This window comes from Phaeodactylum tricornutum, chromosome 17 (assembly GCF_000150955.2).
Source record: "Phaeodactylum tricornutum CCAP 1055/1 chromosome 17, whole genome shotgun sequence".
Lineage (NCBI taxonomy): Eukaryota > Bacillariophyta > Bacillariophyceae > Surirellales > Neidiaceae > Phaeodactylum > Phaeodactylum tricornutum.
In genome coordinates, this window is record NC_011685.1 from 24,848 (window position 1) to 52,320 (window position 27,473).

Consider the following 27,473-nt stretch of genomic DNA (forward strand, 5'->3'; position numbering starts at 1 on the left):
GAAATTCATGAATATATATTTTATCTTTCCATTGGGAAATCCATTTATTTCCATTAATGTAAGCAATTCCGCTGGGATATCAAATAGGGTTATAATTCCTCCACTGGGATGCCTGTCTCATCTCTTCACCCAATGACACGGTCTGTAGCCAGAATGATTAGTGTAATAATTTTTATTCCGCCAGGTATGATAAATTATAGCCACACAATGCTACAATTTGATACTACGTTGTAGATAGAATTGCTTAGCCTTAGCATTGTTTGTTGGAACATCTATCTAGGATCCACTAGCTCTAGATCTTGGCCTCGTTGCCATTTCCTTTTTCCTGGCTCTGTCGTAGGACAGACGCAGTGGCCAGACGACTGTCCTCGTTGGGTTCATTACCCGTGTGTGGCATGCCGGAGGAAAATACGAAGCGTCTCATAGGAAACCAAATATTTGCGTTTTGCACCCAAATGTTTGCAACATACACAACTCTGGTTCCGTTGCATGAGGCGCATAAGACGACTTGTCTTATCAAACCTGATATGCTAGGAACGAAATATTCCTGATTACCATACGGTTTCCCTAGATGAAAGTTGTCAACAGATACTGTTGGCACCATCCGAACTCGATGGTTTGGCAATCACATAGGTGATCCAATCATCTCGACAAAAACTATGTCAATGGTTCGACAGCCAGTACATTGGCTACGGGGTTTCTACGTTTGTACATTCTGTTTCCAACACAAAAGGTTTCATTTTGGAATCTATATTTTAGTCTCACAATCTCAATCTAAAAACCTACCGATTAAAACAATCGGAGCCTCTACGAGGCTTTCCCCCCAACTTCTACTCTTTCGTCGTATTCTACAAATACACTTGTAAGCAGGTAGAACTTATCAGTTTACTCAGACCCAACGCAGCTCTAATTTTTGAGTTTTGAAACCTCGACAACGAATGCGTTGTCCGAGGAAGGTCACTCCCGCTGTTCCGGCCCCTGCCGCAGCGACGGACTCACCGGCTGATGCCGCGTCCGCATCCGAAGAGGAAGAGGAGTTCGGAGGATTCGACTCCTCCGACGGTCAGGAGCCTTCGGGCACCGCACCGTCATTGCCGGCATCTTCGGATGATGAAGGTATGGCAAAAAGACTGCAAAGCCTTTGGCTCGCAGCAAGAACACGTCTGACGAAGTCAGCGTGATTGAGAAAAGCGTCATCAACGCAGAGCCTCACTTGTCTAAAGACAGTGACGGTCTCAACTCCGTTCCTCGGCAAGACCGTGTTGAACAAAAGGCCTTGATGGTTGTCCTCCGTGACGTCATCGCGGCTGCAATGTTGGTTCCGTTCCTCGGCAAGACCGTGTTGAACGAAAGGCCTTGATGGTTGTCCTCCGTGACGTCATCTGTGTCCATTGTCAGTTGCGGCTGCAATGTTCAACAACGGCATTAAATCATCTGATGATTTCCGTCTTCTCACGAAGGAGGACATCAATGATCTCTGCATGCGGCTCAAAATGGGCTCCATGCATACCAAGCGAATACTCGTCTTCGCAAAATGGATGCATCACGCACCCAACTCAGTCGATGTCGCCAAAGAGTTCACGGCTTCCGTGCTACGCTTTGAGATGATGACTAGAGCCGCGGCGTCGTATGATAATGTGACTACGACGGCTGCAAAGGCTGAAAAATCGGCTACTAGCCTCTTGCCTGAACCGTTTGATGGTTCGCAGAAAAAGTGGCTCACTTTTCGTTACGGTTTCGAAGCGTGGGCAGGCGCAAGTGGGTCCACTTTTACCGCGTGCATCGCGCACCATTCGGATCGGTATTCGAAAGCCGACCCAACCGGACCCCATACGTCGCCCCGTGACGTTTCAGATTTGTTTGCACTCTCCCCAGTTGTCAACATCACCAGGAACGCAACAATCTTCTATACTCTCATGTCGCTAACCAGCGCTGGGGACGCCTGGGGACTTGTTGAGCCCCACGAGCATACTAAGGACGGACGCAGTGCCTGGATTTCTCTATGTGCCTTCTATGAAGGAACGAGCCAAGTGGGTCTCACTACCGAGCAGGCTCGCGCGATAGTCATGGAGTCGGTGTATATAGGACTGTCCAAACAGTTTTCCTTCACCAAATATGTCGCTCGGCATATCTCTGCCAACAATGCCCTTTTGCGTAACAAGGAGGGCTATTCGGACGCTCAGAAAACGAATTTCTTTCTTAAAGGGATTACTGATCCGGCACTCCTTCCTTATAAGGCAACTGCCGAAGCGCGACTCGATGACGGGAATTTTAATCGGGTCGTCAACTACATGCGTACGTCCGCGACGAAACTCAGTTCCAAGGACAGAAGCGACTCACGGAACGTACGTCAGACAAAGACCAATGGCAGAGCCACCGGCAACCAACGTGGTAACGACAAGAAACGGCGTGGCTCGTCCAACCGTCCGTCGAACAAGGGGGCTGAGAGACCTTCTCGCCCTCATAAACACACGTCTTACCTCCTGAGCAGTGGGAAGCCCTAACCCCAGCTATCAGGGAGAGTATCTTGAGCGCAAAACGCAGTATTCCACCCCCTGGCCGTGAGGCCAAAAGGGCTAAATCCTCAGATACAGATAACTCTAGTTCAACCGTTGAATCTTATTCACAACCGCCTAGTAGTAAAAAACCTATTCGTAAACATACATGCGAAACTCACGTCCAAGTAGATTCCAGTACCCCTGAAACCCTACTTCGTGACGCACCCACAGACATTTCACCCCACGTCACCACCAAAAAAGTGACATTTGGTGCAGGTGTCCTCTTTGGTCGGTACGCTAATCGCGTATCGTTGAATCGTATGGTCCGCTCCGGCAGTCATTTCGATCAAGCCCCTTGGCGCAAGTCGGATTTCCGACTTAACGATGCGACACTAGTTCGTATTCGTCAGAACCGCTCACGCGGAACAAAAACTCCCACCAATTATGGTGAAGCGGTAATTGATACTGGTGCAGACACCGTCTGCGTCGGTGCCGGGTACTCTGTATTGTCATACACGGGTCGATCAGTCAGCCTTCGCGGTTTTCATGATGACGGTGAAACGTTTGACTGTGAACGGATTCCGGTTGTCACGGCGGCAACCGCCTATGATTATGACGACGGAACAACCGTGATTCTCATCTTTCATGAGGCACTGAACCTCGGACCAACACAGACCACCTCGCTCATTAATTTGAATCAAATCCGACATGCCGGACATCAAACCGATGACATTCCAAAATTCTTGTCGCAAGGCAAATCCCTTCACGGCATCGAAACTCTCGACGGTGATTATATCCCGTTTGAGCTCAAAGGTCATGCATCTCTGTTGTATTCTCGCGTACCTACTCAACATGAGCTTGACAACTGTCAGCACATTGATCTCACTTGTGACCAACCTTGGGACCCCAACAGTAAAGATTGGGAAGATAATGAAGCAAAGTACACACGACACGATCGTTCTCGTCGTGCCTGCTACACCAACAGCGTACCGGTTGACATTCTCCCGGATTGGCCTCCACTACCCGTTTCCCCTGGATCCGTGGTACCGGATTTCCATAACCGTGTCATGAACTGTCACGGTATAGTACCATGCGACATGTCTCCTAGTGATGTCCGTCCTCGAGACGTCAACACGGTGAACGGCGGTTGGAGTCTTCATAAGGGAGAAGTGAGTCGTATGGAAGTTAACTCGGTCTTATTGCATGAAATTCCTAGATACAATGATGTATTGTGCGTTGGAGAGAACGCGACTGAACATGTCGTGTTCTGACAGTGGCAACGGAGTGGGACTGACAATACTTATTGCCTGACTAACGGATGTAAATGGATGCGCTCCATTTCCCGCGGCATGCATGTTATGAAAGGTATTTCCGGTTCCACTATAAGTATATGTGAGCGCGTGTCATGGTATAAGGATACTATGACGGAAGAAAGATATTTGTGTATGTTTGAGTTTGTTCCTCAGGTTTTGTTGTATCTTGGCAAATCGGAGGAGCAACAAGAATTAGTTTATAGCACTAATTCTTCAATCATTGTTTTATAAGTTCTTTGATCCGCATTGCTAGTTTACGCATAGGTCCTCGTATCCGCTGCCTAACCCGAGGGGAGCGTCGCCAACAAGTAGAGTTTTACAGTCCCTAAGTCCCTTAGGTGTATCGCCGGTTGTTCGTAATAACGCCCTCTCTTGTTTACCAGGCTCTGTTCCTAACAGCGCTTCTGTCCATACGGTGTACATTGGTGTATATTGTAACAGATTAACAGTCTTGGTTTCTCGTCAAACCACTGCTGCTTATCGCGCAGAATTTAGTAAACCCACCTTGAGTCCGTCTCAAGGAAACGTCAAGCTTGGTACCAGCGTACCTCGTCCGATAACACTGCCTACATTGTTTGTGTTGCATAAAGTATCAGAGGTGTCTAAGGAGACATTTATCGGCTTGTGTTCCGCATCCTTGGAAGCTGCTACCACCATCCTCCTGACCACTGGTATTGAAAACCCATTAGTACTTCAGGGTTTGTCAGTAAGTCGTCTCGGCCTCCCTACTTCCTCGGAATAACCGGCACTGGAAATCGTCTAGGTTTTCTTCTGGATTTGCCAGTGGGTTGTTTCGTGATTACGGGTTCTCTTGCCAAGTGAGGTATTCGATACCAATAGGCTTGGAAGACCAATCCTGATTCCGGTTCGGACGGGTATACTCACCGGTTAATAAGAGTACGGGGGGGGGACTAATCAACCCTTCGATAGTTACTGGCACGGAGCGATATCACGCACAGCAGTAAAACTGCCACCGAGGTGGTAGAAGGGAGTGAACCAGTGCTGGCAACGTCCACTGGTGTAGGGTCAAATAAAGAAGTCCGCTTAGTTACAGCGAAGGACCTGAAATATAGTGGAAGACCTAACCCCGGAACGCTACCGACCCGGCTACCCAGCCCAACTCAAGATCTGACCCGGCTATCCAGCCCAACCCAAGACCTGGTTGGTTACCCATTTCAATATGGTTACCGCTACGCGGACAACGTCCAATGCAAGCGCTTTCGCTCATTTACTTGACACGGTCCTTGCCCTACCGGCAACATCTCCTATCCGTTCTAGTCTTGTACTACATGAGTTAGATGATCTAGACGGACTCCTTAGTATTTTTGAGGGCCAAATCGAAACTCTAGAATATCTCCCTGTATCATCCGAAGGTGACGCAACCCCTGTCCCAATCAAGTTACGTATGGGCCATCAACAACTCTTACGTTACTTGCTACTCTGGATACGTCAACTCGCGCACGACAAAGGAGGTCCCCTCTCGAACTACGAACTCATCTCTCTCATGAAAGAAGATTTCAGTTTATTTCGACGGTCTCCATCAACTCATTTGCCGAATGCAGTCCCAACACCCAGTTCACAATCAAGCACTCCTTCGACTATGGTTGGAAACTCTAGTCGTTCTGCTGTCGCTGACTTTAAACGCGGTGTTATACGTGATAAAACGCATTATCCGGTGCTCAAGGACGACCGATATTGGGACAACTTCTACCGTACTTTTGTCGTTACCGCCGTATCGCACAATGTTGATAATGTCCTAGATCCAGCTTACTCCCCTACGAATACAGATGACATATTGCTATTCAGGGAGCAGAAAAAGTTCGTCTATTCCGCTCTAGAACACTGCTTGCAAACGGATATGGGTAAAAACATTGTCCGCGAGCATGCCTTTGATTTCGATGCACAAACTGTTTTCGCAAAAGTGGTAAAACACTACACCGAATCCACAGCTGCAAAGATCAGTTCTGGTACCACACTGTCATACCTGACCTCTGCGAAGTAAGGCAGCTCCTGGACTGGAACCGCCGAAGCATTTATTTTGCATTGGAAAAATCATCTTCGCATTTACAACGACACGGTCCCGGTTACAGAGAAGTTGCCACCACAACTTTGCCTCAGCCTGCTCGAGTCCTCTGTACGCGACGTTTCAGAGCTTCGCCAAGTCAACACTACCGCGAATCTAGATTTAGCTAAAGGGGGGTCTCCCATTAACTATGAAAATTACCTAAGTCTACTCCTTGCTGCCGCGACTTTGTACGATAAAGGAAACAATTTTTCTAATTCCCGTAGCCCAAAATCCAAGCGCAGCGCCTTTGTTACTGAGACTACCTTTCCCGATGATGAATATGGCGTCGATTACGACATTGATTTGTCACCGTCCATCCTTTACGAAGCGAATGCTCACAACCGCAGAGCAGGCGACCAAAATCGAGAACGCCAGAGCAATGTCAATTGTGAGCGACCGTATATTCCTCGTGAGATGTGGGATAAACTGTCCGACGATGCAAAGGAGATTCTCCGTGGTATGTCTTCTCCTAAAGAAGGAAACGCCTCGGCCAACAGCAAGTCTTCATCTGCATTTCATGCCAACTCCCATTCTTTAACCGATACGGGACACTCCTCATCAACGGACGAATCATTGCACGAAAATGACAATGATAAATTCCATGATTGCGGGAACGACACGGAACTGCTTGCACACCTTACTGATCACTCAAGTAATATGGCAAATGGGGACATTCGTAAGGTCCTCGCTTCAGCTTCCTCCTATAAGCAGAATTCGAAGAACTCCCTGCAGTCAAATATGCTCGAATACAGTATTTCCCGACACTCCGTTGCAGAGACTACATCCTCCCTCATCGACAGAGGCGCAAACGGCGGACTTGCCGGAAGCGATGTTATAATCCTTAACAAAACAGGCCGTTCTGCGAGCATCACGGGTATTAATGACCATACTTTGCCTGATTTGGACATTGTCACCGCCGCTGGCCTCGTTGAATCACAACATGGACCCATCATTGTCATACTCCATCAGTATGCCCACCATGGAAAGGGAAAAACGATCCATTCTAGTGCTCAACTTGAGTACTACAAGAATATTGTCGAGGACCGTTCCCGTGTTTTAGGCGGTAAACAACGTATCATAACTCTAGATGATTACGTTATTCCCCTACACGTTCGTCAAGGACTAGCTTATATGGACATGAGACCTCCTTCCAATGCAGAGTTTGACACGTTACCCCACGTTGTACTTACTTCCGATGTCGACTGGGACCCGTCCATTATCGACAACGAAATTGACCTTGTCACAGACTGGCATGATGCCATACAGGACCTTCCCAGCGACCCGTACGTTGAACCCCGTTTCAATTCAACTGGTGAATACTGACATAGGCACGTTGCGACCTTTGACATTTTCTCGTCATATGACTTTGTTCATCGGTCCACGGCTATCGATAATATACTCTCGCCAAATCAACATGACATGACCCGCAATTCGCACAATTACGAAGCCTTGCGTCCTTGTCTTGGCTGGGTCTCCGCCAACACAGTCCAGAAAACCATCATGGCCACTACGCAATTCGCTCGTGAGGTCTATAATGCACCTATGCGTAAACATTTCAAGTCTCGTTTTCCGGCACTTAATGTTCACCGGCGCAACGAAGCTGTGGCTACCGATACCATTTGGTCGGACACACCTGCTGTCGATAACAGCGCTAAATTTGCGCAATTATTTGTCGGTAGACGATCGCTTGTTACCGACATTTATCCTATGAAAACAGACAAAGAGTTTGTTAATGCACTCGAAGACAATATTCGTCATCGGGGTGCCATGGATAAACTCATCAGTGACCGTGCCAAAGCCGAGATCAGCAAGAAAGTTTCTGATATTACTCGTGCTTACCACATTGATCAATGGCAAAGCGAGCCCAACCACCAGCACCAAAATTATGCTGAACGTCGAATTGCAACTGTTGAAGCAAATGCAAATAAAATTCTTAACCAAACTGGTGCACCTAATTCTACCTGGTTATTGTGTGTTTCCTACATTTGTTATTTGTTTAATCATTTGGCCCATGAGTCTTTGCACGATCGCACCCCCCTCGAAATTCTTAACGGTAGTACTCCTGATATTAGTGTACTCCTTCAATTCCATTTCTGGGAACCGATCTACTACCGACTTGAAGACCCTACTTTTCCTTCCGACGGAACTGAAAAAAAGGGCCACTTTGTTGGAATTGCTGATTCCGTTGGTGATGCTCTTACCTACAAGGTACTCACCAACGACTCCCACAAGATCCTTCTCCGATCTAGTGTTCGCTCTGCGTTGAAACCTAGTGAACCCAATTTGCGTCTTGAGCCACATGAAGGGGAGAGTCCTCCTAAGCCCATCAACTTCATTAAGTCGCGCAGAACTGAGGACGGAAATTCTTATGCCATCCACACGCTACCTGGTTTCACCCCGGACGATCTCATCGGACGCACCTTTTTAACCGATACCCAGGACAATGGGGAGCATTTTCGTGCACGTATTGCCAGGAAAATTCTTGATCCTGACAAACCACATGACATCCAATTTCTCGTTGAAATCAATGACGGTGAACACGATGAAATCATCGCCTACAACGAAATTCTAGATAAAGTCGAGACCGACCTAGAAAAGGAATTGACTGATACTGATCGGCAATGGAAGTTTAAAGACATTGTGGCACACCAAGGACCCCTTCAAACCACAGACATTAACTATAAAGGTTCTAAGTTTAATGTTTTGGTAAACTGGGAAACTGGAGAGTCTAGCTATGAACCTCTAGACGTTATACGTGCCGACGATCCTATTACTTGCGCAGCCTATGCTAAACGTCAAGGTTTGCTGGATACCCCGGGTTGGAAACAGTTCAAACGACTTGTCAACCGCCAGAAGAAGTTCCAACGCCTTGTAAACCAAAGCCGCACACACTCTATCCGTCGTGTACCTACCTACAAATTTGGGTACCAGATCCCTCGCGACCATCTTAACGCTGTTGATATCGACAAACGCAATGGCAACACTAAATGGCAGGATGCCGAGAGTATAGAGCGTACACAGCTTCATGAATACAATACCTTCGTCGACAAAGGTAAAGCTATTCTAAATGGTAAACATGTTTCGAACGCGCCACAAGGGTACAGGAAGATCAGAATTCACACGGTCTATGATGTCAAACATGATGGCAGGCACAAGGCTCGTATGGTTGCCGGAGGTCACCTTACCCCCGTGCCTCCTGAGAGCGTCTACTCTGGAGTCGTGTCACTTCGAAGCCTCCGTATTGTAGTGTTCCTGGCCGAGCTAAATAACTTGAGGCTATGGGGAGCTGACATTGGGAATGCCTATCTTGAAGCCAAAACCCAAGAGAAAGTCTTTGTTGTTGCCGGACCGGAGTTCGGAGACCTCAACGGTCACATCCTTGTCATCAACAAGGCCCTGTACGGTCTACGTAGTAGTGGACTTCGTTGGCATGAGAGGTTCGCCGACACACTTCGCGACATGGGTTTTACACCCAGCAAGGCCGACTCCGATGTTTGGATGCGCCCCAGTCAAGGCGTCTACGAGTATATTGCCGTCTACGTCGACGACATTGCCGTCGCAGCACATGACCCCGGTAGTATTGTTGAACAACTTAAAAGTGTCCACAAGTACAAGCTCAAAGGTGTTGGACCACTGCAGTACCACCTAGGTTGTACGTTTGAGCGAGACAAAGATGGAACCTTGTCTTACCACCCCCGGAAGTATATCGCGCGTATGATGGAGCAGTACGAACGTATGTACGGCGAGTCACCCAAACAGTATGTTTCACCGTTGGATAAAGGTGACCATCCTGAGTTAGACTCCACTCCCGAACTAAACGAAGATGGTATCAAGCAATATCAGTCGTTGATTGGGAGTTTACAATGGCTTATCACCCTAGGGCGATTTGATATTGCTACGGCTGTGATGACCATGGCTCGATTCCGTGTTGCGCCTCGTGAAGGCCACCTTGATCGCCTTAAGCGTATGTACGGATACCTTCGTAGGATGAAGGCAGGAGCAATCCGTGTGCGCACCGATCAGCCCAACTACGTTGAGCTACCGGACCGAAGCAACGAATGGGCCCGTTCCATCTACGGAAATGTGGAAGAACTTGTTCCCCACGATGCCCCTACGGCTTTGGGAAAGGCCGTTGTCTTAACCACCTACGTTGACACAAACCTATATCATGATATGATTACAGGTCGTTCAGTCACCGGTATCCTCCACCTCATAAACCAAACCCCTTTTGAATGGTTTTCGAAACGACAGGCTACCGTCAAGACTGCTACCTACGGATCAGAATTTGTGGCTGCACGTATTGCAGTTGAACAAATCATTGATGTGCGCATTACAATGAGGTACCTAGGAGTCACAGTTAAGGGCAAGACTATTATGTTTGGAGATAACCAATCGGTTATCACAAGTTCTACGGAGTCCCAATCACCGATCAACAAACGGCACAACGCTTTGTCCTACCATCGAGTCCGCAAGGCAATTGCTGCTGGCATTGTGGATTTCCAAAAGATTTTGGGAGCCAACAATCCTGCCGATGTACTCAGCAAGCATTGGGGTTTCCAGCAGGCATGGCCTCTCCTTAAGCCTATACTATTCTGGCATGGCGATACATCTAATTGTGATACCAAGGCCTTGAGGGATACAACACAGACCAATGGGGAGTGTCACGGTATAGTACCATGCGACATGTCTCCTAGTGATGTCCGTCCTCGAGACGTCAACACGGTGAACGGCGGTTGGAGTCTTCATAAGGGAGAAGTGAGTCGTATGGAAGTTAACTCGGTCTTATTGCATGAAATTCCTAGATACAATGATGTATCGTGCGTTGGAGAGAACGCGACTGAACATGTCGTGTTCTGACAGTGGCAACGGAGTGGGACTGACAATACTTATTGCCTGACTAACGGATGTAAATGGATGCGCTCCATTTCCCGCGGCATGCATGTTATGAAAGGTATTTCCGGTTCCACTATAAGTATATGTGAGCGCGTGTCATGGTATAAGGATACTATGACGGAAGAAAGATATTTGTGTACGTTTGAGTTTGTTCCTCAGGTTTTGTTGTATCTTGGCAAATCGGAGGAGCAACAAGAATTAGTTTATAGCACTAATTCTTCAATCATTGTTTTATAAGTTCTTTGATCCGCATTGCTAGTTTACGCATAGGTCCTCGTATCCGCTGCCTAACCCGAGGGGAGCGTCGCCAACAAGTAGAGTTTTACAGTCCCTAAGTCCCTTAGGTGTATCGCCGGTTGTTCGTAATAACGCCCTCTCTTGTTTACCAGGCTCTGTTCCTAACAGCGCTTCTGTCCATACGGTGTACATTGGTGTATATTGTAACATGAACCCTCGCAACGTCGTTCGCGAGATCAAATACGCCACTATCGGTGCGTCCATATCCAGCCCTCGGGTGTTGGACGTCGACCGCGATAAATTACGGCGAATTCTCGGACATGTGCCGATGGAAGTAGTTGAGCGTACTCTTACCGCCACTACACAACTAGCGGAGCGCACGGGCGAAATGCCTTTGCATCGTCGTTATAAAACCAAGTTTGAACAACTTCGGTATCGACGTTTGAAATGCACACTTTATAGTGATACTTTTAAATCCTCTATAAAATCCTCGCGTGGACATACCCATACTCAGGGTTTTGTCTGTGGTGACTCTTACTTTATCTATCATTACCTAATGAAAGCAGAGTCCGCGGCAGACCAGGGTCTCGCCGAATTCATCCACAACATCGGTATTCCTGCACAATTGCACACCGATAACGCGAAAGTGGAAACACTTAGCGAATGGAAAAAATTTACTTCCAGTCACTGGATAAAGACGACGGTCACTGAACCCTACTCTCCGTGGCAAAATCGTTGCGAACACGAATTTGGTGCTGCGCGCATTCACACGCGCCTCGTTCTCGAAACCACCAAGTGTCCCGAACAATTATGGGACTACGCCCTTGCCTACGTCATTTTCGTACGTAACCACACGGCACGAAAAGCGCTGGCCTGGATCACGCCTATTACTGCGATGACTGGCGACACCCATGATATTTCTGAAATCCTGGTTTTCGAATTTTTCGAACCAGTTCAGTATTTTGACAATCCATGTCAAATTTCCACTAAATAAAGCCAAAGTCGGCCGTTGGTTAGGTATTGTAACCAATGTGGGCCAAGCCTTGTGCTACCATATTTTGACGGACAAGGGTACTGTAATCACTCGATCTACTGTTACACCCCTCCAAAACCTCGATTCGTCTGCTCTGCAGACTGCCCTCGCTACTTTTGACGCCGCCATAAGGGAGACTTATCAGCCTTCTGATTTCGCCCTCGGCAACAAAATCAAAGCGCCGGCTTTCCGCCGTGACAAAGCGATGAAAGTCGCTTGGCGATCCGACGATCCCGGCGATGGCAACACCCGTAACAGACATGTGTTATACGATCTGAACGAAGGGGATGACCATATTCAACTGGATCCCGGGCTCACGGTTGACGATTTCTTCGAGAACGACTCACCGGATCAGGACCCCACCTCCTTAATATTGGTACTGACGTTCTACTCACTTCGGGTGTGGTTCAGCGCCAGGGCCGAGTTATCAAGCGCAATCGCGACGGTACTCCAGTCCCTAACGACGACCCTGGAAATTTCGTTGTCGAATTCGACGACGGTACCGAGGAAGTCCACGGTTACCAAGCTCTCCTTGATGCTGTTTATAAGCAGGTCGATGATGACGGAAATGAATGGTACACCTTTGATGATATTGTCGACCATCAAGGGACGTACGCGTGGATGGTTTCTACGCGTAAAATAGGCCAACGGTGAATTTACCTGGGAGCCCCTCACCTCTTTGAAGGAGAGCAATCCCTACCCGGTGGCCAAATATGCGGCCGACCACAATCTCTTATCCGAACATGCCTTTTCTTATTGGGCTCCCACCGTGCTGAAAAAGGCCGATCGATGGATCCGTGCTGCCAAGACGCGAAAAAAGAAAAATCGATACAAATACGGAATAGAAGTCCCTCGCAACGTACCCAACGCTTACGAATTGGAAGCAGAAACGGCAACCACCTCTGGCGCGATGCAATTCGCAAAGAAATGGATACACTTGAGAGCATGAAAACCTTCACTATCAAGGATAAGGGAGAACGAGCGCCCTCCGACTACAAAAGAATCCCCATGTGGATCATTTTCGATGTAAAAATGGATTTCCGGCGTAAAGCCCGACTCGTCGCCGGCGGACACGTCACCGACCCACCAGACGAATATACTTACTCTAGCGTCGCCTCCCGCGAGAGCGTACGCCTTGGCTTCCTCCTTGCAAGTCTCAATAACCTTGACCTTGTGTCAGTTGACATCGGAAATGCATACGTCAATGCCGATTGTCGCGAAAAAGTCTTCTCAATCGCCGGGCCCGAGTTCGGTGAACACGAAGGCAAAGTCGTATTAATCGCGAAAGCGTTATATGGCCTCAAGTCAAGCGGTGCCGCATGGCACTCTCATCTTGCACAAAACCTCAGATTCCTGGGTTTTGTATCGTCTAAAGCGGACCCCAATATGTGGTTTCGTAAGGCACAAAGGCTTGACAAAACTGAATATTATGAATATATTATCAGTTACGTCGACGATTTAACAATCGTTTCAGCCGATACTAACAGAAAAGCAATTTTAAAAGCGCTTGAAAATATCCCTTATACACTTAAGGGCGGTTCTGCCCCCAAAACATTTCTGGGGGCAACCACCGGAGTGCATACATTTAACGATGGCACCAAAGCGTGGTACATGTCTGCAAAACAGTACTTACATTAACAAACGCAATTCTCAACATCGAGCAGACGCTCGGTGAAAAACTGCCTAGCAGCAGTCGCATCGTGACCCCGCTTCCTCACGGATATCACCCTGAGTTAGATACATCGGGTTACCTCACCGATGACCGCACGACCTACTATATGAACCTAATTGGCATTCTACTATGGACGTCGGAACTCGGTCGGATCGACATCACTCAAGAAGTCGGTTTAATGTCTCGCTTCAAATCAAGACCACGGATCGGACATTATAATGCTGTCCTCCGCATGTTCGGTTACCTCAAACGTCACCTGAACTCCAAACTCTTCTGCGACCCGCACACGCGCGATTTTTCACATATTAATTTTGTCAACCCTTCTTGGAAAGAACAATACCCCGACGCACAAGAAGAATTGCCCCCGGATATGCCTCCACCTTTAGGGCGCGCTGTGCAAGTTTCTGTCTTTGTCGACGCTGCCCACGCAGATTGCCACGTCACGCGACGTTCCACTACGGGTATACTCGCTTTTATCAATGGCACACCAATTTGTTGGTACTCTAAGAGACAAAACACAGTCGAAGCCTCGACTTACGGATCTGAATTTGTTGCTATGCGCATCGCTTCCGAAATGATCATTACATTGCGTTACAACCTATGTGTCCTTGGTATACCCATTGACGGTCCTGCAAATGTATTTTGTGACAACATGAGTGTTGTCACCAGTGCGACGATTCCCTCGTCCGTACTCAAGAAAAAGCACAATGCTATTTCTTATCACAAGGTTTGCGAAAGCATTGCTAGCGGGGCAATGCGGATTGCACATGAACCTACCGGCTCAAATTTGGCCGACACGTTGACGAAATGCCTACCTGGTCCACAACACAAATTCCTCGTTCGTCACATACTTTATTGACCCAAGGGCAATAAGACCTTCGCTTTTCAAATTTTTTGGAACCAATCTTTCGCCCGGACTTTGTACTCCCGGACTACAAGATTGAAGAAAGTGATAAATTATAGCCACACAATGCTACAATTTGATACTACGTTGTAGATAGAATTGCTTAGCCTTAGCATTGTTTGTTGGAACATCTATCTAGGATTCACTAGCTCTAGATCTTGGCCTCGTTGCCATTTCCTTTTTCCTGGCTCTGTCGTAGGACAGACGCAGTCGACTGTCCTCGTCGGGTTCATTACCCGTGTGTGGCATGCCGGAGGAAAATACGAAGCGTCTCATAGGAAACCAAATATTTGCGTTTTGCACCCAAATGTTTGCAACATACACAACTCTGGTTCCGTTGCATGAGGCGCATAAGACGACTCGTCTTATCAAACCTGATATGCTAGGAACGAAATATTCCTGATTACCATACGGTTTCCCTAGATGAAAGTTGTCAACAGATACTGTTGGCACCATCCGAACTCGATGGTTTGGCGATCACATAGGTGATCCAATCATCTCGACAAAAACTATGTCAATGGTTCGACAGCCAGTACATTGGCTACGGGGTTTCTACGTTCGTACATTCTGTTTCCAACACAAAAGGTTTCATTTTGGAATCTATATTTTAGTCTCACAATCTCAATCTAAAAACCTACCAATTAAACAATCGGAGCCTCTACGAGGCTTTCCCCCCAACTTCTACTCTTTCGTCGTATTCTACAAATACACTCGTAAGCAGGTAGAACTTATCAGGTATACAAGTACTAGTCTGGAGATCCCTTCCCCTTAGAAACCAACTTAACTATTGGAGACAGCGCGGCCGACAATTGGTGGCTAAGCGTCACGTACGGCAACAAACTGTTTGTCGCAGTCTCTACTGATGGCGACAAGCGTGTCATGACCAGTCCCGACGGCAAAGTTGACTATCAACTGTAATTGTTATTCTATGTAACACAGAGTGAATAAAGAGATTTGAGATTTCAACAGCTGCTCATAAACGTCAAATATATAGTTAACATAGTAAACTCTATGGCAATTCAATTTATAGGTTTGCCAACCAGGCAAAAGCAAAAACCACAAAGGAAGACAATTTACGTTCGATCTCAAATTCTCACCGGAAACAAGCTATTTGCACTTACTTTTATTTGCAGACTTCCGGAAACAAGGCGGCCTGGCCTGGTGATGACAAACGAGGAACCGAGCATTCTGACAGTGACTCTGAAACAGATTCACCCGTATTCGTAGTCAATGTCATTCTGAAGAGCAATTCCGTACGCTGCGTCGAAGCCATCTTCTCCGTTGTCGGATCCCGCGTGTGCTGACTGGGAGCTATTTTGGTCTTCACCAAAACAAACAATACGCCTTCGATATGTAACATCCGGCAAACAAGGATCATTGGAATCACTATCACTTTCACCCCACGCATCCTCATCAGGATAATCATTACCCATCCAATATTCATCATTGGAGTCTTCTTCGTCTTGATTGGATTGTGCAGTAGCACTTCCTTTGATTCCGGCTGGAATTTCTAGAACTAGCTTACCCTTTTCGTTCCAATAGCCTACCCCACCAAACAATGAGCAAGCAATTGGCTCTTCTATTAGGGCATCCGGGGCTTCTGCATCAGTATTAAGTGACGGCTCATCATCCATACAATAAATATCGTACACGTAGTTGCCATGATCTGCCCCAAAGGCTTCCAATACAGCGCACATTTGCGTATTGCCCGAAAGCTGTGCGACTTGATAGGGTGTGCGCCCTTCAGCATCCAAAGTGTCGGCCATGTTATCCAGATTACGGGATAAGAGATCGGTCGCATGTTGCACCTCATTCCACACAGCGCAGGAATGCAAAAGATTTCCATATTTATCGTTACACCATTCTAGCCAAGACTGATCCATTAATCTAGAGTCGGTCAAGATCAAATTCATGTGTTGCTGAATCGTTGTTTCCCCTCGATGAACGGATTGCAGAGAGTCATCAACAAGTCGACTTAGCGGGTCCAAAACTCGGTACCCCAGTGATTTGGCGACGGACGGAGCGGAAGTTTGCGCTTTTAGTAGACTTGGGGCGTCCTCGGTTGTTTCTACAAGCTTCAGTCGTCGTCGCTTGTGACGTTGTAATTCGGCAGCAAGAGGGAGATCAGTGAATTCATCATCGGACAGAATAGCGTCAATAACTCGAAACGAACGGCGCTTGGCCTTTGTGTCGATCTCCTCTGATTCAGTTGAAGTCGAGTCTAAACGACGCCACACGGTAGATCGTTTGCGCAATTTTCGGGGCTGCGCTTCGTCGTGTTGCAATGATAACGATGCGGTCAGATCCTGAATAGCTTCATCGTCAGTTCGATCTCGTTTTCGGCTATCTTCAATGCCTTCTAGCCGAATCATCGTCAAGGCCGTGCCAGCGTTACGTCTTCGTCGCACTCGCAAGTACGTCTGTTCTTCTGCCATTGGAAGAACGTTTCTACAATATTAGTCGATGTTTCTGGTTTTGCTCTATCGTGACAGAGGCGAGTGAGGGGGCAAGAGATACGAGGACGGAATGAGGAAAACGCGCGTTAATATCAGCTTCACCCCCTGACCAGCTTGGCTTTGGCCTCATAGTGTCCGTTGAGAGGGGATTGCGTGTTTCGATAAGAGAGCGGTGTGGTTGCATTGATTTCGTTCCCTCGTCGCCACTACGAGGCGTGGAAGGGGCAGGGGTTCTGGGTTCATTCACTGTCACCGTCAGTCTGATGTGCGATGGACACCATTAGTTGAACCCTTCGCTGTTTGTGCGACGAAGGGGGCTGGGCTCACCGTGAGAGCGGGCACGGTATACCCGGGTTCCAGTTTCGGACTGTTTCTCCAACTCAGAAATACCAGACACTGGTAGATATTGGACCGTAGATTCCCTATTTTTGTGTGATTGGAACCATGGCCAGCCGAGCTGTCTTCGTGTCTACTAGACGCTATCTGTCGTCTACTTCCACAAAAGATCGCGTTGGAACCTTCGTTCAGCGATCGAAACCTACCAACGAGCCGAACGCTGTACCGAAAGCGCCCTTGGCCGGCGAAACCACTGCATTACCCGAAGAAGAAGCCGCGATCCCTCATGAGACACAGGTGAAAAACGGCGCGCTTGCTGTTTCTCTCTTGGCATTTTGTGTTGGTGTGGCCTGGTATTCTATGAATGCTGTTGGGCAAGCCGGAGGGGATAAGGACGACCCGCTCGCGGCGCTGAAAGAAGAAGCTGCTGTTGCGCAGGTAAAACAAGATCGCGAAGCTCAGACGTCAGATGAAGCCACTTCGATGCTGGAAAGTTTCCAATCCGGAGAGTTCGATCCTGACAAGTACGAAGAACTGGAAGCTGAACAAGAAGCAGCGAACCGTAAGAGTCCTTGGTATAAATTCTGGTAATTAGAAATAAAATAGCTTGTATTTCTATTAAGGTTAGTTCCTGCCGAATTACTCGCAATATTTATTCGATGCCTGGCGTAAACAATCACTTGGCCAGACTGGGGTCGTCTTCGACGGCGTGTTTACACCATCTCTGAGATGGGATGTGCCGAAAGGGCGGAATAGGACGCCGCTCCTTTGCGGCGGAGACCTGAAAAATCCCCATCGCAATGATAAGGATCGCAGCGGACGCAATTCCGGTATTTCGCTTCCAGGCTACTGGAGCAGGCCACCAACCTCCAGAAGGAGACCATACCTAAACAAATTGGTAAAGGGGTGGATGTTAATAATGGTGGCGCGCAGTCGACGAACGATACTGTGATGGTTCGTGATGGATCATTTTCGGCGGATCACACCCAACACTAACCACGTAATTGCCAAATTAATAAAAACAAATCTTTATCATGTAAAGAGTATTCACGTAAGAGCACTTACTTTGGGTACGTAATACCAGCCGCCTCCTCCCATGGCTGTTTAACTGACTTTGACAGTGAATCGATTCACCCACTCACACTCATACAGTCACAGCAAGTTTGCTTTGTATGTAAAGTTCTGGACGTTCCCATCCCCGCTGCTCCATCTGTTGACTGCGAGAAGAAGCCTCTTACGCAACTGGTTATGGTACAATATACGACACGTGGGAAAGCGGGAATCAGGAGTCTCGAAATCTTTCTGACGTTCAGCATCTTTTACAGAGCGCACACAATTATCTTCGATTCCGCGATTCCAAACAGTTTTCTTGCTTTCGTCCATCCCTGACTCTGAATGTTGACTTTGATGAACAGTGAAGACTCTTCACTGAAGACCTATCGATCGTTGGATCGCAGACGCACGATTGAGTCACCGGGATACCAGAGAATCCTAACATTTACGTAACAAGTTTTTGATTTACAGCCTTACATGTCATCGGCAGTAAATTCATCTCAAGATTAGCAGTTCATACTACCTGTAAATCATGGGAGGAGGGTTGTCGAAACATGAAGATGAAATGAGGGCTGAACAAGAGCATAGGGAGTTGCCATCGGCTGTTCCCACGCTAAACAAAGCTATCGAAGTAGCCGCCTCGGACGCCTATGGAGTCACCAATGAGAGTAGATGTCCCATGAAACGTGGGGATGGGTCGTACACCTTTGATTGGTGGAAGGTTTTAACATGTCCTCAATTTCCTCATGGGCCAAGCGGAAAGAAGCCAATCGCGGAAGAAGAAGTGCGTCAGCTTGTGCAGGATGGCGTGCCATCATCCTCGCAGTCAGTATTGAACGCATCGAACGGTACAGGATCTGATCAGTGTCCTGTCAGTCATGACAACGCTAGAAAGGAAGATGGCTGTCCAGTCAAGCATTCTGAGTACAATGTTTATTCGCAGCCGATCGATCCAAAAAACAACATGCCAAAAATTGCCAATCAGCTACCGGCACCGGGACAATCTAAAGAGCTACCCACGGAGAGAGTCCACAGTACAATTCCGAAGGTGTGTGAGCATTGCCTTAGGAGACTATGAAAAAACCCAGTGTTTGTGTCCAAAAATAATGAGGGAGTCGAGCGAGTTGCTCTGTCGCTGATATTACGCTTTCTTTTCGGTTTTACAGGGCGGAACGGACAACTCCACGTGGACGTATCCATCTCCGCAAATGTTTTACAACGCCTTGGCTCGCAAAGGTAAACTGGGCGATACAGACGAAGATGATATTATCAGCGTCGTGGCGTTGCACAACAACATGAACGAAAAGACTTGGCAAAAAGTTTTGGAATGGGAGAAAGTGCTATGCGCCAACTCTGCGACACTTCCAAAGCTGTTGAGGTTTCAAGGACGGCCGTCGGACTTGTCACCGAAAGCGGCTTTTAAGCATTACGTGCTCGGGCACCCGATGCCTTATGACCGTCACGATTGGACTGTGCTGCGGGCCGATGGAACAACTGTGCGGTACGTAATTGATTACTACCACGACGATACAAAGGCACGGGACGAGGCTTCTTCAGCATTGCCCGAGTTGAGCGATGCTGAAGCAACACCTTCTCTTTTGGTGGACGTACGTCCCGCGCTCGATAGTCCAGTACAACTGTACAACCGGGTGTTGGCCATGCCTTACGCTCGCCGGGTCGCAGATACTACGCCGTTTGAGCCTCTACCGATGCGACCCACCGAAACGATGAGATCGCAAGTATCCGAATCAGTGCAGGTATGGGAGAGTATTCAAGCTACCGCACGTAAAAAATTTCAGGAACCGGAAAACGAGGAAGCTGAACGACTCTCGTCCAAGGACGCGAAAAAGCTGGCCGCTTCATTTTCCAAGATGTTAAAGGAGTGTCGGACTGAGCAGCATGCGATTGATCATTGCGAATCCGAAAAGGAGTGTTCCAAAGCAAGCGTTGATTTGACTATTTGTATGGCCAAGATTGTTTGTCCCATTCAACACCAAGCTCTTGTGAAGACTGTTATGAATGATGATGAAAGTGTCACGGAGGAGGAGTCGGAGGCAAAAGTGGAAGCGATATTGGCTGCTGTACATGACTGTGTCGTGCTGAAAACAGGGCAACAACGTGCTGCAAAAGAGCAATATCCCCATATGTTTACAAATAAGCAATAGGTCTACGTGATAGTTCTAACGCAGTTGTCTTTTCCCCTCCCTTTTGAGTTAAGTCTCCATTTGTATCTTTTGCATGCAGCCTAAATATACACCACACTCCGTAATAACAGATACAACCGACGTATACAATCCACATGAAAGCAGCATTCCAGTGCTGATAAATATACTTGTGTTCCATCTACCAATATGTAGATGGCTGGAGAGAAAACAGAGTTAGTTCTTCTGAAACTACCAACGATTCCAATGTAGTATCCAACAAGAGTAGAGCGATGAAGAAGCAGGTCTGCTGAAGTAACAATATCAATTTGCCATATTAACCAAAACTTAACGTACGCGAAAGCGTAGGACAGTGTCGCTTCACAGAGTTGTGAGCGGAGTCAACGCCGACGTCGTCTTGCTCCTCGAATAAGGAAGAAACCAGTCCGATTGGAGAGATACTACTATCCATTTTGCTGACGAGAAAGGCGTTATGGATCCCGCCAATGGTTGTCATAGGCTCTCCAGAAAGGGAATAAGCTGATCGACAAGTAGGTGATGGTCAAAAAAGAACTAAAGGAAACTGAATGTTCCCGATTAATCCAAACACCCAAATTTGACGACAGACTGAAGTGTCATGATTCCTCTTGCCTTGAAGGTGCGACACATTTTCGGTCCGGCCGTTTCTCGCTACAACGGTACCGTCGAAACCTCGCTTTCTTGTCACATTTGTTTCACACGTACGCTAGCGAAGTCCACTAAAGGGCCCAGGCGGACCCTCAGAAGAGCAGATTCATGTGTATTAAAGAACTGAGAGCAGCTTTGGACGTGCAGTGCGTGAAAATTATGCGCAAGAACAGCCAATTCAGGTAAGTCAAAATTGATAAAATTCCGTTAATCTGACGCATCGGCTCAACCATGCGTGGTACTATTAGCTGATACACCATATAGAGATAAGCGGAAAACAACCCGGCACTGTAAGACCTGTCAAATGTAGTGTCGTCCTTTGGAGTTTCCCTCTTAAAAAGCCAAAGTTATGACACACTCGAAGACCAGCAGTAAGAATCTTCGGAAGGACTGCAACCGTGCGTCTGGCATAAAAATGTGGAAAGATTTGAAAGTATTTCATCCAGTTCTTCCAAGGTTGTGGGGCGTCGCAAATTTTTCAAATGAACATGGCTGCTTTGGCTTAGATTGAAAAATATTTGGGTCATCTCGATTCTTGAGTTGACAGAACGTGGGCGTAAACTGATGACTTGGAAGGAAACAATTGCCTACCGAGTCTGAACAATAATACTCAAAGCCATTGAAGTCACCACTTGTACTTGTGTTAAGCGAATCACTTTCACGAAATATTTCAGCTTCCTGAACGATCTTCTCTAATCTTCAACCAATGAAAAATCTTGATTGGAAGGCAAAGATTGAGCAGAAAATGTAGCAGCACTGCTACCCGCTACATACCCAGTCCCCCAACAGTTCATAAAATTAAATCCACCGGTCACACCATCTACGTTCAGAAGTTCACCGCATACAAATAGACCTGGGCACGACTTGACTTGCATGGTTTTCATGTCCATCTGCTTCAAATCAACACCCCCTGCCGTCACGAACTCTTCTTTGAATGTTCCTTTTCCGGTTAGCTGCAATGGACAGGCTGTTACCAATAAAGCGAGCTGGCGCGTTATCTTTTTAGAAGCCTGTCCCCAGGTTTGGTCAAGTGCGAAGCCCGAGCATCCGACGAGGGAAGCCCACAACCGGCGCGGCAAGGCAGTACTACCGTCAGACAAAAACAGTGGGCATATACTAGAAACAGTCTTTTTGGGATTTGTCCCTGTGATCATCCACAGCGCTTCGAAAACGTCGTCAACGTTTCCCAACGAGGGTGCCCAGTGTACAGTCAACTTGCCTCGGTAATTCGCTCCATTGAGCTCTCGGGCTCCAAATGCAGACAAGCGCAAGGCCGCTGGCCCTGACAACCCGTGGTGGGTTATCAGCAAAGGACCTTGTTGCTCCAAAACAGATTTTTTCGTATTCGTCGTTATAGTGATATCCCCGGGGACCTCCAAGGTTGGTTGTTGAGCAAGCACTTGGTACGAAATTTTCCCCAATGGCACCGATACGCCTGAGAGTCCGTGCAAGACACCGCCTTCTTTGACGTCGAGCTTGGCATTGAGAGTGAACAGAGATGGTACAGTCGGAACCATATCAAGTCCAAGCGACGACGCTAGCTTGTAGCCGATGGGTGCCGATCCCGTAGCGAGTATCACAGCGTCGAACGCCCGAGAGAAACTCTCTTTCTCAGAACCTTGGTTCTTTTGTAGATAATCAACAACAAATTTGCTTCCATCTATCTTTATTTCTTCAACTTTGGCACGATGTTTGATCGAGACGCTGGCATCGTCGGCAGATTCCAGTAGCGCCTTGATGATAGTTTGCGAATTATCCGTGGTTGGAAACATGCGACCGTCATTCTCAGTCTTGAGTGTTACACCACGACTGGTAAACCACTCTTGCGCCATTTTGGGCGAGAAGTGCTTGTGTAGGATTCCGTTGAGTTCTCGACGCCCTCGAGGATAGCCGGCAAGGAGTTCTGGAACAGCCTTAGCGGTATCGTGCAGGACGTTGCATCGTCCTCCACCTGAAATTTTCACCTTCGACAACGTATCGGAGCCAGCTTCTAGCACCGTCACAATGGCACCAGCCTCGGCCGCGGCGATCGAAGCAAATATTCCTACATCGTGAAACGCGTGAGAATCAATGAAACCTTTTGATGTCGATAAGTTCCGATGACCAAGTGAAAGCCGGATCCTCCGAGGAATGGTCGACCGGAGTGTATTCAAACAAAGTATTGAATGTCACAGGCACTCACCACTCGCGCCTCCTCCTATGACTGCAATTCGATTTAATGCGGAAACAAGCATTCTGTTGCTTGTCCAGATGAGTCCTATTGAAACAATAGACAAAGATGTTTTTTTGGCAGTGAACCGAAACAGACTCGGAAATCCCATGGTGGACAGGTAGATTTTCTTGCGAGACAAATGTGAGGTCCGTTGATGTTGAAAATCATGTTGGGTTTATACTGTTGGTAGCGGTGGATGCGTTTCTATTCGTGTATGATTTAATCGTGTTGGTGACGCTCTGGTCGTTTGTTCGGTCCCAGATGGCCACCAAAAATGCGTTCTCACGTTTCACAATCGCTCTGCCAATCTCTTGTATAAGTGTATATCAGTTAAGATTTGTTTTGTCGTCTACGACATGAGCTGCATGTGGCACCTTGCAAATTCTCGACTGTTTGTCATACGGCGGTTTCTTTCGGCATGCAAGCAAAAATCAAAATCTTTGGTTTTGGACGGAATCCTCCTATTCTCGTCTTCAGGCCTCGAGATAGACAGACGTTTGGCTTGTCAGAGTAATACTGGGACTTTGAAGGGCGTAATCAAAAGACCTTGCTAACGCGCGTGGTGGTCACGATGACGCGAAGAAAGACTGTGGGGAGGGTTTTTGAACTACGCAAACTGTTCGCCTACTTTGCGACCTATTCTGCTATAGCTATGGCTTCCTTCTCCGCCGAAGCATTCATTCCATCGAGCAAAGCCCACACGAATACATTGTCAGCGTCTTTTTGTTGGTACCCTTTACAAGTATCATCAGGACGCAGTGAGCCTTTGGTTCTCGCATCTATTTTAAGGAACGAAGAATCACTTTCGAATTCCGATACCTCCGAACAGGTCGATCATCGTCTCTCACCTGAAAACGCCAAGAAACAGATCGATAAGGATGTTGGCGGCTACGATCCATCCGAGGGCATTGCAGGCGAACGAGAAATCAACGTTGGCGACCCCCAGATTAAGTTAATTGAAAAAGAGCGCTCCGTCACCTCGATTCTCAAAGAGCTTGCCGCGATTCAACAACAAGGTCCTCAAAAATATTGCATTCTTGGTACACGCCACTGCTCTTTCTTGCATCAGCAAATCATTGAACTACTGTAAGTTTTTTCGTAAGGAAGGAGATTCGCTGTCTATTGGTCGTTGCTCAAAAGTCCTTGTTGATTTTCACTCGTACTCTATGTCCTCTTTGATGGGCTACGGAATCAATTCGAACCATGCTTGGACGCACGTTCGCTCCTACTCTATTTCACGTCTTGGCCGGCTCAGCGCCTATGCTTTGGTACTTTCAGGTAATCACGTTTATACTTCTGGCGCGGGAGGGACTCACGGGGCCGCGATTCGTGGAGCTCTCCGTGCTGAACGTCCAGATTTGCTTACCGTAGTTTTGCCGCAATCCATGTCGAAACAGACAAGAGATAGTCAAGCATTACTGAAGAAGGTTGACGACGTCATCGCTATGCCACAAAACGATGAAATGAGTCTAGATATTGCATCACGTATTTGCAACTCTTACTTACTGTCGCAAACGGACCAGCTAATTTCATTCGCCTTTCACGAATCCACAACGGTAATCGAAGCTACTAAGGAAGCGAAGAAACTGGACATGCTGGTAACAGTCCTCTTTCTGGACTAGAACGTGCCCCCTTTTTAGCAGTAGCGCTGCAAGTCAAGGGACACGGCTATGGTACGTATTGACAGTGAAGAGACAACCGAAATCAACGAAAAACAATAACAGCTAGAGCCTAAAATCTATTTTGAAACGGTATCGAAGTCTAAGATCAAAGATTCATAGATGATACTCGTATATACATATATATATATATATTGCTGTAACTTAATTTTGGCGTAACGACTAAGTCTTCGGCTCAGGAGTACTCTCGAAAGATTGAATAGAGGGGCTTGCCTCCGTCGATAAAGCGTTCCAGGAAAAGATATCTTCGACAAGCTCCTTGGCAAGCGAATCAACAACTGGTCGTCCTGCTTTGTTCATGTAAGTGCTCAGCCGAGAACGCGAAAAAGCAACAATCATATTGTGACCTGATGGCCAGTAAACTTTTTCATCAAACAAGGGGGCAGTCACTGCGGCCGCAACGTCTCGGGACGATACAACACCTCTTTGCTTAAGTCGCTGCAGAGCCTGCTCTACCCGCATTTCTTCTTCTGTATCTTCATTGATAGGAGCGTCATCGGACGTACAGCTCTCTTCAGAACTCCGGCCGTTGGGCTCATTGCTGCCTGCGGCAGCTGAATTGTTTCTCCATGTTGGTAGTGAGACTTTGGGTACGGAAATGTTGGGAATTTCTTTCCTGACATCAACAAATACTTTTTTCCAACCCAAGGCGTCCAATGACATTGACATACGTGCCAAATCGTCCGCATCATTTTGATCCATGTCGAGCATCTTGATCTCTGCAAGGTCACCTCGAAGTTGTCGAGGAGGCGTATGCAATGTGGCAACAACCAGCCCGTTGTCATCAACAACGATTGGATCGTCGTCACGTGTAGCTTCAGCAAAATGGTGGGGGTATGAGCTCGTATCCGATAAAAAGGCGGCAGTTTGTGCTGGGACGGGAAAGTCTGTTCCATATGCGTTGGCGTAAGCGATGCGCTTGCGAAAACGTTTCAGTGGCCCTAGGAACGACGGATCTGTCGCCATTTTCTTCATAAGATCATTTAACCGGAACAAATCCCTACCTGTATCTCCCATGGCGTGCGCAACTCCGATCTCGGCTGTGCGGGGAATCGGTAAAAAAGTGTGACCAGCAATCCCCAAGTGCGGTGTAGCGGTTGTACAAAAGATGTTAAAGTAGATCCGATAGTGGTTGTCTAGGAGCCAAGATCCATCTACTTTTTCATCACAATGTCGAGTCAGTTTCGCAATAGCATAGCGTCCATAGATCCCCCCTAAACTATTTCCCAACACGGAAATGGTGATATCCTTGATCGGTCTGTCATCTTGTCGTAGTTTCATCTGCTCACGAATAGTTGTCAGCATTTCTTCTACCAAGCGCTCCCCTCCCTTCTCGACTCCATCAGTAGTTTTACGCTCGTTGCATGTGGCCGAGTGGACAACCATTTCTTGACGACCATTCGACCGGCGAACCTTGTCGGTCGTTGATCTAGGGTTACTGCTCTCATTGATCGGCTTGGTCTCCTCATCCGACTCCATCATGCAGTTTGCTCCACGCATGCTTTCCCGAGTTTCTATAGTAGCCACTTGCTGCATGACGGACTGCAAGTAAGACAGATCCTTCGAAAAACCCCTGTGTCCGTGAAGCAAAAAGAGGAAATGTGTAACTTCAGCGTCGAGATCAACGTAGTCTTCGGATGCATCGTGAAATGGTGGAGCTAAATCTTCCCACCACTGGATAGATCCACGTAGAGAGTTGTCTAAAGAAGAAGGCTTGGGTTTAGCGTTTGTTGATACCGTAGAAGCAGGTGGTGCTCGTGAGGATATGTATGCTCTGAATGCTTCAGCGTTTCGGTATAAACTAGAGACGGACGACGCAAGGAAAAGCAAAACAAAAGCGAGAATAATAGTTGTCATGATTGAATCTTGTTGGAAGACTTGTAAGTTAGGAACATGCACGGTCATGAACCTTGTAATATTCATTACTACGCACGGGTCAAAAAGAACGTGATCAGTCCAGATGAAAATACGATTGCAACTTTTCAAAACGAAGCCCGGACGAGAGCCTCGAGTCGCAGCACTTTCGTTTCCCAATATCAATAAAGCTACAGGGATGGTGAGAGATAGGATATAACGGACATCGACTACTCGATGTACAAGAATTGTGATGGTTGAATCGAATTCATGATAGCAGGTATATGAAAAGAGCATGAAAACCTTTGGTACAAGATGCCGTATTTTCCTATGGAAAACTCTAGCCCGGCACGGCAGGCCGTCCTCTGCACCTGTAGTGAAGCGAATGTCGAATGTCCATGTCGAAGTCGTAGGAGACGCCGACAGAGAAACCACGGCTA

At 47.4% G+C, this 27,473-nt stretch overlaps 8 protein-coding genes across 8 annotated transcripts; 5 read left to right on the forward strand and 3 right to left on the reverse strand.

Annotated features, from left to right (window-relative positions):
* Window positions 1–938: 938 nt before the first annotated feature.
* Window positions 939–8,362, forward strand: PHATRDRAFT_38712 (predicted protein; the record flags this gene model as incomplete). Its single annotated transcript, XM_002182719.1, has 9 exons — window positions 939–1,116; window positions 1,399–2,345; window positions 2,492–3,729; window positions 4,253–4,517; window positions 4,742–4,829; window positions 4,957–5,788; window positions 5,819–7,159; window positions 7,205–8,265; window positions 8,316–8,362. 9 exons carry the CDS (start codon window positions 939–941, stop codon window positions 8,360–8,362), a joined length of 5,997 nt encoding a protein of 1,998 aa, XP_002182755.1.
* Window positions 8,363–11,214: 2,852 nt separating this feature from the next.
* On the forward strand, window positions 11,215–12,988 carry PHATRDRAFT_38713 (predicted protein; the record flags this gene model as incomplete). Its single annotated transcript, XM_002182720.1, is given in 4 exon segments — window positions 11,215–11,980; window positions 12,003–12,415; window positions 12,451–12,663; window positions 12,683–12,988. The coding sequence occupies 4 exon segments, from the start codon at window positions 11,215–11,217 to the stop codon at window positions 12,986–12,988; spliced, it is 1,698 nt and encodes a 565-aa protein (XP_002182756.1).
* Window positions 12,989–15,826: 2,838 nt separating this feature from the next.
* PHATRDRAFT_48292 (predicted protein) lies at window positions 15,827–17,189 on the reverse strand (the record flags this gene model as incomplete). The annotated part of the gene is made up of 1 exon (XM_002182849.1): window positions 15,827–17,189. Exon 1 carries the CDS (start codon window positions 17,048–17,050, stop codon window positions 15,827–15,829), a length of 1,224 nt encoding a protein of 407 aa, XP_002182885.1. The 5' UTR covers window positions 17,051–17,189.
* Window positions 17,190–17,507: 318 nt separating this feature from the next.
* PHATRDRAFT_48293 (predicted protein) lies at window positions 17,508–18,027 on the forward strand. The gene has a single exon (XM_002182721.1). The coding sequence runs from the start codon at window positions 17,516–17,518 to the stop codon at window positions 17,996–17,998; it is 483 nt and encodes a 160-aa protein (XP_002182757.1). The 5' UTR covers window positions 17,508–17,515; the 3' UTR covers window positions 17,999–18,027.
* Window positions 18,028–19,361: 1,334 nt separating this feature from the next.
* Window positions 19,362–20,115, forward strand: PHATRDRAFT_6437 (predicted protein; the record flags this gene model as incomplete). Its single annotated transcript, XM_002182722.1, has 2 exons — window positions 19,362–19,508; window positions 19,627–20,115. Coding segments are annotated over 2 exons (636 nt in total), but the record flags the coding sequence as incomplete, so codon positions are not given.
* A 1,865-nt stretch (window positions 20,116–21,980) lies between these two features.
* Window positions 21,981–23,291, reverse strand: PHATRDRAFT_14937 (predicted protein; the record flags this gene model as incomplete). Its single annotated transcript, XM_002182850.1, has 1 exon — window positions 21,981–23,291. A coding segment is annotated over one exon (1,311 nt), but the record flags the coding sequence as incomplete, so codon positions are not given.
* A 1,167-nt stretch (window positions 23,292–24,458) lies between these two features.
* On the forward strand, window positions 24,459–25,122 carry PHATRDRAFT_14988 (predicted protein; the record flags this gene model as incomplete). The annotated part of the gene is made up of 2 exons (XM_002182723.1): window positions 24,459–24,586; window positions 24,756–25,122. Coding segments are annotated over 2 exons (495 nt in total), but the record flags the coding sequence as incomplete, so codon positions are not given.
* Window positions 25,123–25,341: 219 nt separating this feature from the next.
* Window positions 25,342–27,306, reverse strand: PHATRDRAFT_48297 (predicted protein; the record flags this gene model as incomplete). Its single annotated transcript, XM_002182851.1, has 1 exon — window positions 25,342–27,306. The coding sequence occupies exon 1, from the start codon at window positions 27,100–27,102 to the stop codon at window positions 25,342–25,344; it is 1,761 nt and encodes a 586-aa protein (XP_002182887.1). The 5' UTR covers window positions 27,103–27,306.
* Between the last annotated feature and the right edge of the window lie 167 nt (window positions 27,307–27,473).

Excerpts from the sequence above, each read along its gene's own strand:
- PHATRDRAFT_48293 (XM_002182721.1), top strand. The coding sequence starts at position 17,516 with ATGGCCAGCCGAGCTGTCTTCGTGTCTACTAGACGCTATCTGTCGTCT.